The sequence below is a fragment of the Diabrotica virgifera genome, chromosome 9, assembly GCF_917563875.1.
Source record: "Diabrotica virgifera virgifera chromosome 9, PGI_DIABVI_V3a".
In the NCBI taxonomy this organism is placed as follows: domain Eukaryota; kingdom Metazoa; phylum Arthropoda; class Insecta; order Coleoptera; family Chrysomelidae; genus Diabrotica; species Diabrotica virgifera.
This window is the reverse complement of record NC_065451.1, coordinates 145,416,416-145,430,097: the sequence shown is the minus strand read 5'-3', so window position 1 is coordinate 145,430,097 and position 13,682 is coordinate 145,416,416. Positions and strand designations below refer to the sequence as shown.

The 13,682-nt window shown below is 34.8% G+C and overlaps 1 protein-coding gene across 1 annotated transcript; it reads right to left on the bottom strand.

Annotated features, from left to right (window-relative positions):
- Positions 1-1,871: 1,871 nt before the first annotated feature.
- On the bottom strand, positions 1,872-7,779 carry LOC126891514 (uncharacterized). Its single transcript, XM_050660691.1, has 3 exons — positions 7,377-7,779; positions 4,096-5,067; positions 1,872-1,888 (listed from the first exon to the last, which is right to left on the bottom strand). Exons 1-3 carry the CDS (start codon positions 7,777-7,779, stop codon positions 1,872-1,874), a joined length of 1,392 nt encoding a protein of 463 aa, XP_050516648.1.
- Between the last annotated feature and the right edge of the window lie 5,903 nt (positions 7,780-13,682).

The following is a 13,682-nucleotide window of genomic DNA, read 5'->3' as shown; positions in this document are numbered from 1 at the left end:
AAAAGTGACAGTATTGTTCTCGGCGTCTCGGTAAGTTTGGTTGCATAAGTAGTAGTGTATTTTCTGATTTAAAGTAATTCTTAAATGTTGAGCTTGTATGTTGTGCTATTTGGGTTGCAACTACGATTGCTTCCTCAAAATTGGCTCGATTCAGAGATTGTGTGTCATTCTTGTCTAGTAATAATTTGGCATATAAGACTATTGAGGGATCTAGACTTCTTAACAATGCAACTGCCCTACCGAATTTGTCACCCAAACCTCTCAAAAAGTGCATGTTCATAAACTCAGGATGCTCTTGGACTATATATTTATCAACAAGAAATAGATGGTGCATCTCCAAAGACCGATTGAGGAATAAGATTTCTGATAGCCCTTTTGAAATGAAGTTACGACTTCTCCTACAAATTGCTATTAGTTCCTTAAAAAACTCTTTGCGCACACGATGATTAGCTCCCATAAAACGTTGCAACTGTTGTAATTTAGTGATGTCCGGATACGTACTAAGAGTTGAATTTTCAGGAGTAAAAGTATCTCCTAAGGTACCCGCAAACCCTTTTATTCGATTTGTGAACCACCCTTCACAGTTGTTAAAGTTTTTGTCATTGATGTTAACACCACACATGTATATATAAAGACTAGATATGACTGGATAAACTCGGGGTGTTTTCTCCTCCATTGCTCAAGAAACTTTTTATACCTAACGTCATTATCCATTTCATCTTTTAGATCTTTAATAGTTTTAGGTCTAAATTGCATAGATATGCCTGCTGTAGACATTGCATCTTGCATATTGGGCCATGGGAGTCTATCCTTTAAATTTATACATGCAGCTAACATCCCTACAGCCCAACATAAGAGTTGTTGAGGTTGTTCAAAGGGAACACCTTGTGCATCATAGAATCTAGACACGAGAAGGCCAAGTATAGCGTTCAGTTGATGTTCTGAGATACTGCCGTCGATGTCTAAGTATGGAATTTCAAAATCTTTCAGGGTAATCTCTTTGGGTCTAGATGGCAACCTTTCTACCCAAGGGATTTTGGGGAATTCTCTGTTAGTTTGAAGTGCATTGAGATTTCCTCCTTTATATTCCTCCACCATCCTTGTTTGGTTAGATCTCCCTCAGCAAGTGATAACGACAGAGAGTGAAAGATCGAAAATGATTGTTAGTGGAATGTAACAAGTAACCAAGTAGGAGTCAAGGATAATTATAATGAATCCTTTATCCAACTAATGTTAATAATGTCGAACAATGAAAACCTGATGGATTATTAACAGACTTAATACCTATTTTGATTACACTGCCTATATAGGAAGAATAGTTTTTTCCTAAGAAGCATTAATTTGATAAGAGATGCAAATATCTTGTATCTTATAATAGACACAACAGGTGGTTATGATATTAATACTGATCAACTCACTCCTAGAGAACTATTGTCTTGTGCATATAGAGGGTTTGTTAAAGTTTTAGATATTCTATAACTATAGCTTATCGATTTATTTGCCGTATACAAATGTCAAAAGCAAGGGATAGATGAGTTATAAAAACAAGAGGTTTCTCTACAGAAATCATATATTGGATTAATGTGGAAGTATACCAATATATTTTTATTTATATATTTGACTTATTGACTTCTGTCAACTTCAAAATGGCAACAGCCTGAAGGTTCCGACATATATGAAAAAGTGCACCGTTGCTCTTTACAGTATTCGGAGGGGTCGGGGTCGGTAGATAAAAAAATTAAAGAAAATTGGAAAGAAGACGAAGAAGGAAACGAAAAGTTGGACGCCAACCTACTTGCGTAGGATTTTACCTTACCTTACCTTACCTTACTTTGTGGATACAATCGAACAGGAACTAACTGATAGCCAAATTACTCTGTAAAATTATCTGAAATGTAGGTGGATTAAATAAAAAAAAATTAAAGATAATAAAAAAATGACAATCGTAAAAAAAATGACAAAAATTGGTAATTTATTTTATAAAAAAGTCTTAACAATAATGTAGCAAAAAAACAAAAAAAAACTAAACATAAAATAGTCAAACAAGATAGAAAACATAAACCCGTTAAATTTATAAAAAACTTAATGGGGTGGCGATTGGGCTATGCTGGTCTATTGCGCAATCGAATTTAAAGCGGACTGTATGGAAATAATAACAAAAAAATTCTTACCTTATTTTAACTGGTAGGTCGAGAAGTCTTCAGTTATTAGTAAGGTGAAGGAAGGAGGGAGAAAGGGTTAATTTATTTTTTACTATAACTGAAACCGGCGTTTTTTGGCGACACTTGATAACTACAGGAAACGACTTAACAATTCAATTTGTTCTTACTTACTGACAACCACGACTAGTTAGTACTAACGAAAGGTAATTAAAGAGAAAACAAAAAATTTAGTACAATATCTGGGCAAGAAAATAGGCCAGGTACTTCGAATGAAATAAATTTAATGAGGCCAAAACATCCTGCCCCCCCGAGTTTATTTTTAAAATAAACGAAAAATCAACGAAAACTAATTTAATTTTAATATGCTAAGTCTGCACATGAACCCATCACCCTAAACTAAAATTTTAACTATCAAATAAAATAAAAAAATCCTCTCCAGTTTATTGACTGGGTAGAGGACACAGTTTAACGACTGGGCGCATGTAACTACCGTGCTTGGTTCGCACTTTTACGATTCGAACAATCCCATCTTTTCCAGGATACAAAGTCTCTATGACTGCCAGAGGCCACTGTAAAGGTGGGATAGTTTCATTTTTTATTATAACTACCATTCCCTCTTTGGGAGGGTTCGAGTTAGTGTTCCATTTTAAACGAGACTGCATAGAAGACAAATATTCTGAATGCCATCTTTTCCAATAATGTTGAACAATGCAATCTAATAATTTATATCTTTTCAAAGTACTCATATTTTTATCAAGATCAATATCCATCGAGGGTAATGACACTAAAGGTTCTGTACATAAAAAATGCGATGGAGTCAGCGCGACTGGATTTTCAGGGTCGTTACTTTGAACACAAAGAGGACGCGAATTCAAAAGACACTCGATTTGTGTCAGAACAGTTAAAAATTCTTCGTAAGTAAGGATTTGATTCCCCACAACTCTATTTAAATGAAGTTTTACACTTTTTATATTGCTTTCCCAAATACCACCGAAGTGACTGCCATAAGGTACGTTCAATTTCCAAGAAATTTTGGTATTATTAAGTTCCTGTTGGAATGCATCTTTATAAGTTTTTGAAGTAGTTAATTGATATATTTCATCGAGGACTCTCTTGGCACCCACAAAATTTGTGCCATTATCTGAATATAAAACCTTACAATTTCCACGACGAGATAAAAATCTTTTGAAAGTGGCTAAGAAACAATCTGTAGAGAGCGAGGAGGCTAATTCAAGATGTATGGCTTTCGTACTTAGACAAACAAACAAACATACGTAAGCCTTTTGAGTTTTTACGCCACGATATTTTCCTATAGTAATGGAAAACGCACCAGTATAATCTACACCAGTGTGTAAAAAGGCTTTTGCCTGATTGACTCTTACGGCGGGTAAGTCAGCCATCATAGGATAGGTAGGTTTAGGATTAAGACGAAAACAACGATTACATCTCCAAATTCTATTTCTGATGGCCTGACGACTAGATAGTATCCAATAATTTGTTCTCAGAAGATTTTGCAACAAATACGCTCCAGCATGTAAATGCAATTTATGGAAATAATCTATTAACAAAATGGTTAAAGGATCGGCTTTGGGCAACAAAATCGGATGTTTTTGTTCAAAACTACATTGGGAGTTGGACAAACGTCCACCTACTCTAATTATTCCATTTTCAATAAATGGATTCAAACGACGTATGGAAGATTTTACAACGAGATTTTGAGAAAGGGCTTTATATTCTTCAGAAAAATGCTTTTGCTGGACAGCTCGAATTAATTCAATTTCTGCAATTTTTAAATCAAATAGAGATATCCGTTTATTTAAAGACAATTTTCTAAGAAATCTCAATACGTATACTGTGGAATTTAAAAGTTTCGACCAACTGGAAAAATATTCAATAAGAGTATACAGCGGAGAAATTACACGAGTGACATTACCAAAGAAGGTTTGTGATCTATATTCAGAATCACAAATCATAATTTCCTGTCCGTTGACAGACTGAATAGGCCAATATTCTGGCTCCAACAGTAACCAATTTGGACCAGTAAACCATGTGGAATGGTTGACTAACGAAGAAGGAAACAAACCTCGAGAGGCGCAATCAACAACATTTTCCTTTCCAGGAACAAAAAACCAATACTCTGACGGAACCATCTTATGAATTGTAACAACTCTATTTTGAACAAATATTTTGAGATTTTTCTCTGAGGACTTTATCCAATTTAATACAATCATGGAATCACTTAAGGCAAAAATTTTATCAATATTATGTCTAGGAGAATAAGTTTCAATAGCATGTGAAAGAAGCTTTGAGAGAAGAAGCGCTCCACAAAGCTCTAATCGAGGAAGAGTTATTTTAGACATTGGAGATACTTTAGATTGAGAGTACAGTAAAGTAACTTTAACTTGACCTGTACAATTAACAACCCTGGAATAAACAATGGCTGCGTATCCAGCAGCACTTGCGTCTGAAAATCCTACAAAAGACAACGACGAATTAGGTGTAACTACTATATGGCGTGGAATTTGTATTTTGTATAGGACATGAAATTCATTTTGAAACTTTTCCCATGCTATTTCGATTTCTTTTGGTACAGTACTATCCCAATCTACCTTTAGAGTCCAAAGTTTCTTTATCCAAATTTTAAGCAAGAGGGTTATAGGAGATAGGAATCCCAAGGGATCAAACATACGAGCAACAAGTGAGAGCATGTTTCTTTTTGTACAACGGGTCGATGAGGGTATTTCTAACCCAAAACTAAAATTGTCACATTTTTCTTCCCATTGCAATCCTAACACTTTGGAGACTGACTTATCAAATTGTTTGGTTTTGACCAATTGAAGGGGTTCGGGGATTGTCGATAGTAGATCGTTCGAGTTCGACATCCATTTGGTTAATTTAAAACCACCTTTTTGAAACAAATTCACTAACTGAGTGTGTGTAACTATAGCTTCAGAAACATTTGGAAAACTGCTAATAAAATCGTCTACATACATATCTCTTAAAATTGGGATGATAGCATCAGGAAAACTTTTAGATTCGTCATTACATAATTGTTTTATTACCCTGAGACTAAGATATGGTGAGGCTTTTACTCCAAAAGTTAAAGTATTTAATTGGAAAATAGAAATAGGATCATTGGTATCAAATCTCCACAAAACTCTTTGAAACGAACAATGAGATTCAACCACTTTAACCTGCCTATACATTTGTTTCAAATCAGCGACAATTGCGATTGGAAAAAGACGAAAATTCAACAATATTGTGGTAGGATTATTTTGTAATTTTGGACCTTTATAAAGAATTTCATTTAATGACGGTCCTTTACTAGTTTTCATAGAGGCATCAAAGACTATTCTACAAGGAGTGGAAGGGCTATCTGATTTAAAAACACAATGATGGGGAATATAATACGACAACGAATCAATGGTTTGAATGGGAACTTAACTCATGTGCTTTTGGTCTAAATAGTCTTGAAAGATATCACAGTAAAGTTTTCTAAGTTCTGGGTTTGGTGCTAGGCGATTTTCTAAGGACAACAATCTATTTTTAGCAAGAACAAAAGAATCACCCAGTACATTAGGATCATTTTGGAACGGCAATGAAACTGTGTATCTACCATCTGCATCTCTACATACATTTTCTAAAAATAAATTTTCACAAATTTCATCTTCTGATGAACTATTAGTAACAGTGGGCAAATCCTCTAATTCATACATTCTTTCGACCAAGGAATCTAAATTCAACAAAGGGTTACAGACGAAAGACAAATATGTGTGGATTTTTTCAAAATTTGGTGCAGCTGAGCCCATGACTACATAACCTAAACTAGTCTCAATAGCTGATAGAGAATCTTCGCATGACACTCTATTACAACCAATGATATTTGAAAAGACAGATAAGCCTAAAATACCATCTATCTTGCCAGGAAAAAAGAAATTCGGGTCAGCTAATTTCAAGTGTTCTATACTGTTAATACAGTCTTTGTCAACTGGTTGATCTGGCAACTTATTAGAGATTGTGTCTATAAGCAACACTTCTATAGGATATTGTATTTTTTATCAAAATGGGAAAAGATAACAATGTTGGTTTTACCTACTATCGGGGTGGTTGATCCTCCTATACCAGAAACTGTCAAATTTAATTTCGAATAACTTAGGCCTAATTTTCGGGAACAATCAAAAGTAAGAAAATTAGCAGAAGAACCACTATCTAACAAAAATCTAACCTTGTGAGCACTACCCCATTTATCAACAACTTTAACCATTATTGTCCCAAACAGACTAACAGAACTCGATTCTGATTCATTTGGGATATTTTTAGAATGGCGGACATGTAAACTAGAAGGATTATCAGAAGAACCAGAGGTAGGCTCAGTACTAGTGGAGGGAAATGGAACATTCTCATTAGGCCGAGTAGTATTTGGCTTATGCAACTTGGAATGGTGCCTAGCTTTGCACACAACACAAGAAAATTTTGACGGACAATTGGATACTCGATGCTTTGAAGAAAAACAATTTAAACATAAATTATTTTCCTTCACTAATTTAAATCTAGATTCAAATGGTAGCCCTAAAAAGTGCTTACAGTCTTTAATTAAATGTGGGCCTTTTTTACAAACAACACAATCTATGGAGGAATACGTATTCTGTTCTTGCAAATGAAACGATTTGTTCGGTTTTTGAAACGAAAAATTATTTTTGGAATTCCTTGATCTATCATTTTTAATAAGAGATTTACTACGTTGGCGTAAAAATTTCAATAAATCATCATAAGCGGGTAAATCATTATTATTTCTTATTAAATCAAATGAATCTATGGTATCTTGTAGTAATTTTAACATAGCTAAATAAGTTAAAATATGATCATCTAAATTATCGAGATTTAATCGTTTTAGTGCAGAAACATTAGTATCAAACTTTTCCAAAAATATTTCCAAATATGATGGATTATTAGATTGCAAACCGCGAAAATTAACAATTCGATCCATATAGAGATTAAACAAATATTTTTTATCATTATATCTTTCAACAAGCATATTCCAAATAATGTCATAATTATTAGGAATGGGTTCTATTGAGCTACAGCTTTTCAAGGCTTTCCCGGAAATACAACTCAACAAATACTGTAGCTTATCGGACTTGGGATATTCTATTTTGTTATGAACAAATTGTTTGAAATTTTCATAGAAAACAGGCCACAGAGATATATCTTCACCATCAAACTTAACTAATTCAAATTTGGGCATTTTAATAGTAGAATTATTAGTACTATTGGGATTATTACTCAAAACAGCAGGTTTATTTATTAATAATGAAGCTAAATATTCAATATTGGAGTAGAGATCATAAAATGCATCTAAATGCGTATGGTATGCAACGCCAGCATCTGGCTCCATCTCTTGTTTTAATATAACGATATCTTGAACAATTTCCTCATATTCTGATAGAGTTTTTTCGAAAGTACTATATCTAACTGCAAAGTTACGCATTTTTGAGGCATTTTCTGGATCTTTTTCTAAGGCCGACCCGGCATCGTAACATAATTGAGCCCTACGAAAGATAGTTTCACGTTTAGAGCATAATCGCTCCAATTTTAGTTCGTTTTGACTTTTAGGCATGTTTAATAATAAATATTGAAATTCTTTCAAAAAATTATCAATGATGAAGAAATAAAATGGAACAAAACCCAAAATATGTCAAGAATAGTAGTTAGGTGTATATATTTTTTCAACAATTACTAAAATTTTATTAAACTAAATCCAAACAAATTATTTTTAGGTTTGCAAAATATCCAAATCAAATATATTTACTTAATCAAAATCGATTTCACTAAGCGATGGGTTCAGAAGCAAAAACACGAATTCAATGTTCCAACTATAGTCGACCGAAGAACAAGGTTTTTCGATACACGACAAAAAAAAGGGTACACTACGATTTAATTAGATTTTAACACGACAAATATACTATACCGATTACAATTATAATTTTAAATAAATTTATCCAATGCGAAAAATACGATAGATCAGATCTTGAACCGGCAAAGCAACAACGAAATTGATTCAAGACGATCCGGCTAGAAGGCCAAACTTATGGGGTGGCGATTGGGCTATGCTGGTCTATTACGCAATCGAATTTAAAGCGGACTGTATGGAAATAATAACAAAAAAATTCTTACCTTATTTTAACTGGTAGGTCGAGAAGTCTTCAGTTATTAGTAAGGTGAAGGAAGGAGGGAGAAAGGGTTAATTTATTTTTTACTATAACTGAAACCGGCGTTTTTTGGCGACACTTGATAACTACAGGAAACGACTTAACAATTCAATTTGTTCTTACTTACTGACAACCACGACTAGTTAGTACTAACGAAAGGTAATTAAAGAGAAAACAAAAAATTTAGTACAATATCTGGGCAAGAAAATAGGCCAGGTACTTCGAATGAAATAAATTTAATGAGGCCAAAACACTTAACTTGTAAAACCTAAAGGTACTATTTGTAGAGAACGCTTATTTATACTACTATTTAACCCAAATTAAATTTAATAAAGACCGAATTAAAAACTATAAAAACTGAACAAAAAAAATGTCAGCACTTTAGGTTTTATGTAGGTAGGTACCTGAGATGCTGAGCTCAACAAATTATAGATATTATTCATGATATAAATGAAACATAAACTAAATACACAGACGTTATCATTTTTTTATACGAATCTAGCACCAAAATAAAAGGTTTTTGTTCTGTACTTATTGGAACAGTCCACCCACTTTAACTGACAAAATTTAGCAATATCTATGAAACGCTCAGTCTAAAAAAATCGCGTATAACCACCAAAGTATTTTTGAGATAAAGTCAAGTCAAAATTGTTACCTGAGATATGGCACTTTACTTAACCACTGTACAAATAAATAATATGTTCAGGCAAACATACTGCTACTAAAAGCCTCCACGGTACGGTAGCTGACAAAGTGACAAAACATAGGGTTTACAGTGTAGACTGATCCATCCTTTGCACAACCTCCAACAAATATTTGCTTGTCTTTAAACAAAAATCAACACCAACCAATACTCTCCTCCACTCAATAACTAGAATACTCTTTCTAAATGATCCAGATCATCCACTGTACGACATTTACTTATTTTTCTATAAAAATTGACCAAAAACTTCCAGCATCAAAACTGAAAGACCTCTCGCCTTTTCAAAAACGTCAAAAGTGACAGTATTGTTCTCGGCGTCTCGGTAAGTTTGGTTGCATAAGTAGTAGTGTATTTTCTGATTTAAAGTAATTCTTAAATGTTGAGCTTGTATGTTGTGCTATTTGGGTTGCAACTACGATTGCTTCCTCAAAATTGGCTCGATTCAGAGATTGTGTGCCATTCTTGTCTAGTAATAATTTGGCATATAAGACTATTGAGGGATCTAGACTTCTTAACAATGCAACTGCCCTACCGAATTTGTCACCCAAACCTCTCAAAAAGTGCATGTTCATAAACTCAGGATGCTCTTGGACTATATATTTATCAACAAGAAATAGATGGTGCATCTCCAAAGACCGATTGAGGAATAAGACTTCTGATAGCCCTTTTGAAATGAAGTTACGACTTCTCCTACAAATTGCTATTAGTTCCTTAAAAAACTCTTTGCGCACACGATGATTAGCTCCCATAAAACGTTGCAACTGTTGTAATTTAGTGATGTCCGGATACGTACTAAGAGTTGAATTTTCAGGAGTAAAAGTATCTCCTAAGGTACCCGCAAACCCTTTTATTCGATTTGTGAACCACCCTTCAAAGTTGTTATCTGTTAAAGTTTTTGCCATTGGCGTTAACACCACACATGTATATATAAAGACTAGATATGACTGGATAAACTCGGGGTGTTTTCTCCTCCATTGCTCAAGAAACTTTTTATACCTACCGTCATTATCCATTTCATCTTTTAGATCTTTAATAGTTTTAGGTCTAAATTGCATATATATGCCTGCTGTAGACATTGCATCTTGCATATTGGGCCATGGGAGTCTATCCTTTAAATTTATACATGCAGCTAACATCCCTACAGCCCAACATAAGAGTTGTTGAGGTTGTTCAAAGGGAACACCTTGTGCATCATAGAATCTAGACACGAGAAGGCCAAGTATAGCGTTCAGTTGATGTTCTGAGATACTGCCGTCAATGTCTAAGTATGGAATTTCAAAATCTTTCAGGGTAATCTCTTTGGGTCTAGATGGCAACCTTTCTACCCCAGGGATTTTGGGGAATTCTCTGTTAGTTTGAAGTGCATTGAGATTTCCTCCTTTATATTCCTCCACCATCCTTGTTTGGTTAGATCTCCCTCAGCAAGTGATAACGACAGAGAGTGAAAGATCGAAAATGATTGTTAGTGGAATGTAACAAGTAACCAAGTAGGAGTCTAGGGTAAATATAATGAATCCTTTATCCAACTAATGTTAATAATGTCGAACAATGAAAACCTGATGCATTATCAACAGACTTAATACCTATTTTGATTACACTGCCTATATAGGAAGAATAGTTTTTTCCTAAGAAGCATTAATTTGATAAGAGATGCAAATATCTTGTATCTTATAATAGACACAACAGGTGGTTATGATATTAATACTGATCAACTCACTCCTAGAGAACTATTGTCTTGTGCATATAGAGGGGTTGTAAAAGTTTTAGATATTCTATAACTATAGCTGGTCGATTTATTTGCCGTATACAAATGTCAAAAGCAAGGGATAGATGAGTTATAAAAACAAGAGGTTTCTCTACAGAAATCATATATTGGATTAATGTGGAAGTATACCAATATATTTTTATTTATATAATTGACTTATTGACTTCTGTCAACTTCAAAATGGCAACAGCCTGAAGGTTCCGACATATATGAAAAAGTGCACCGTTGCTCTTTACAGTATTCGGAGGGGTCGGGGTCGGTAGATAAAAAAATTAAAGAAAATTGGAAAGAAGACGAAGAAGGAAACGAAAAGTTGGACGCCAACCTACTTGCGTAGGATTTTACCTTACCTTACCTTACTTTGTGGATACAATCGAACAGGAACTAACTGATAGCCAAATTACTCTGTAAAATTATCTGAAATGTAGGTGGATTAAATAAAAAAAATTAAAGATAATAAAAAAATGACAATCGCAAAAAAAATGACAAAAATTGGTAATTTATTTTATAAAAAAGTCTTAACAATAATGTAGCAAAAAAACAAAAAAAAACTAAACATAAAATAGTCAAACAAGATAGAAAACATAAACCCGGGTAAATTTATAAAAAAATTAACTTGTAAAACCTAAAGGTACTATTTGTAGAGAACGCTTATTTATACTAATATTTAACCCAAATTAAATTTAATAAAGACCGAATTAAAAACTATAAAAGAACAAAAAAAAATGTCAGCACTTTAGGTTTTATGTAGGTAGGTACCTGAGATGCTGAGCTCAACAAATTATAGATATTATTAATGATATAAATGAAACACAAACTAAATACACAGACGTTATCATTTTTTTATACGAATCTAGCACCAAAATAAAAGGTTGTTGTTCTGTACTTATTGGAACAGTCCACCCACTTTAACTGACAAAATTTAGCAATATCTATGAAACGCTCAGTCTAAAAAAATCGCGTATAACCACCAAAGTATTTTTGAGCTAAAGTCAAGTCAAAATTGTTACCTGAGATATGGCACTTTACATAACCACTGTACAAATAAATAATATGTTCAGGCAAACATACTGCTACTAAAAGCCTCCACGGTACGGTAGCTGACAAAGTGACAAAACATAGGGCTTACAGTGTAGACTGATCCATCCTTTGCACAACCTCCAACAAATATTTGCTTGTCTTTAAACAAAAATCAACACGAACCAATACTCTCCTCCACTCAATAACTAGAATACTCTTTCTAAATGATCCAGATCATCCACTGTACGACATTTACTTATTTTTCTATAAAAATTGACCAAAAACTTCCAGCATCAAAACTGAAAGACCTCTTTTTCAAAAACGGCCTTCAAGAAAGGCCTTTTCAAAAACGTCAAAAGTGACAGTATTGTTCTCGGCGTCTCGGTAAGTTTGGTTGCATAAGTAGTAGTGTATTTTCTGAGAATAATACACTGCTACACAACCCCTCCCCGAGAGGGAAAACGGGTCACCGGTTTTTCTAAGTAATGTAACCAGTAACGACTCAAGAACTAACAGTAAGTACAGCAAAAAAGGGGACGGAATTACATAAGAAGTTATACAGACCAAACAGAAAGTGTCTTCTTTTTACATCTCGGTAAGATTAACGAATAATACACATACGAAGGAGAAATCGAGAACGTAATGGGGCTATAGACAATTGACAGTAAACGTAACGAACGGTATACATATTAATTGGAATTCGACAACGTTACGGTAACTAGAGGCAATTGACGGTAAACATAACGGACAGTAACATGTGGATTGAAATTCGATAACTTAACGAAAACTTATACCTAACCAAACCTAACGAATATTAGAGGTGACTGACAGGTAATTGAAAGTATGCCACTACGGCAACAGACAGAAAGACTTAAGTTACATAAAAAATACCGGATTGACGCGACGGAACCGCAGGACTCTCGGCGAGTGGGATTCTAGTACCACCCTAACCTATCCTCGTGCAGTCTTACTCGTCTACTTCGGTATCCGATGTATCGTCGACTTCATCGTCAGGGGAGTGGTACTCTTTAAGGTCCTTGATGTGCCAATTGCCTATGCTGACACCATCTAAATTGCTCAATTCGTACACTACAGGCGATAGTTTCCTCATCACCTTACACATGACGAATTTGGGAGCTAGTTTGGACATAAAATTCTTAGCAGCATTTGACTGCACTATGTTCCTCTTCCACACGGTATCGCCGACTGAAAATTGGATAGGGCGTCTCCGCATATTGTAAGCGTTGGCATTCCTTGTGTATGCCTTGTGTAGTCTTTGTCGAACTAACGGAAAAACTTTAGAAAGACCTTTTACGGAAGCAGCATAAGCTTGACGGTCTCCCGGGAGAATTTCAAAATCATCATGAGCAGGGCCGTGTGACTGATAGTAGTTACCGGAGATCGGGACGTGACGGGCGAAATTTAAAAAGTATGGTGTGTAGCCCGTTGCTTCATGTTTCGCTGTATTTAGAGCCTGTCGAATCTTCGACAAATTTTCGTCCCAATCGCGGTGCTCATCTATGTAAGACCGAATTGCGGTACCAATTGTTTTATTGGTTCGCTCCACAAAATTGCATTGGGGCGAATAAACGGCACTGTACCATATCTTACGGACGTTATATCTCTCGCAGAGGTTCCTCAAAGGGGGGCCGGTAAAGTTGTGGGCATTGTCACAAATGACATATTCGGGAACGCCAAACATAAGGAAAACGTTATCCTCTAAATACGAAGCGATATTTGTGGCGGTTGCAGTCCTTAGTGGGTGCAAGAGAGTGTATTTGGAAAACCAATCCGCAATCACCAAAAGCCACGTGTAACCCTTC

Bases quoted from the DNA above. Each gene is read 5' to 3' on its own strand.
- LOC126891514 (XM_050660691.1), bottom strand. From the start codon at position 7,779: ATGCCTAAAAGTCAAAACGAACTAAAATTGGAGCGATTATGCTCTAAA. The intron at 5,068-7,376 runs GTGAAGATATAT...TGTTTCAAAAAG, and splicing joins TGAATTAGTTAAGTTTGATG to GTGGTTTTAAATTAACCAAA.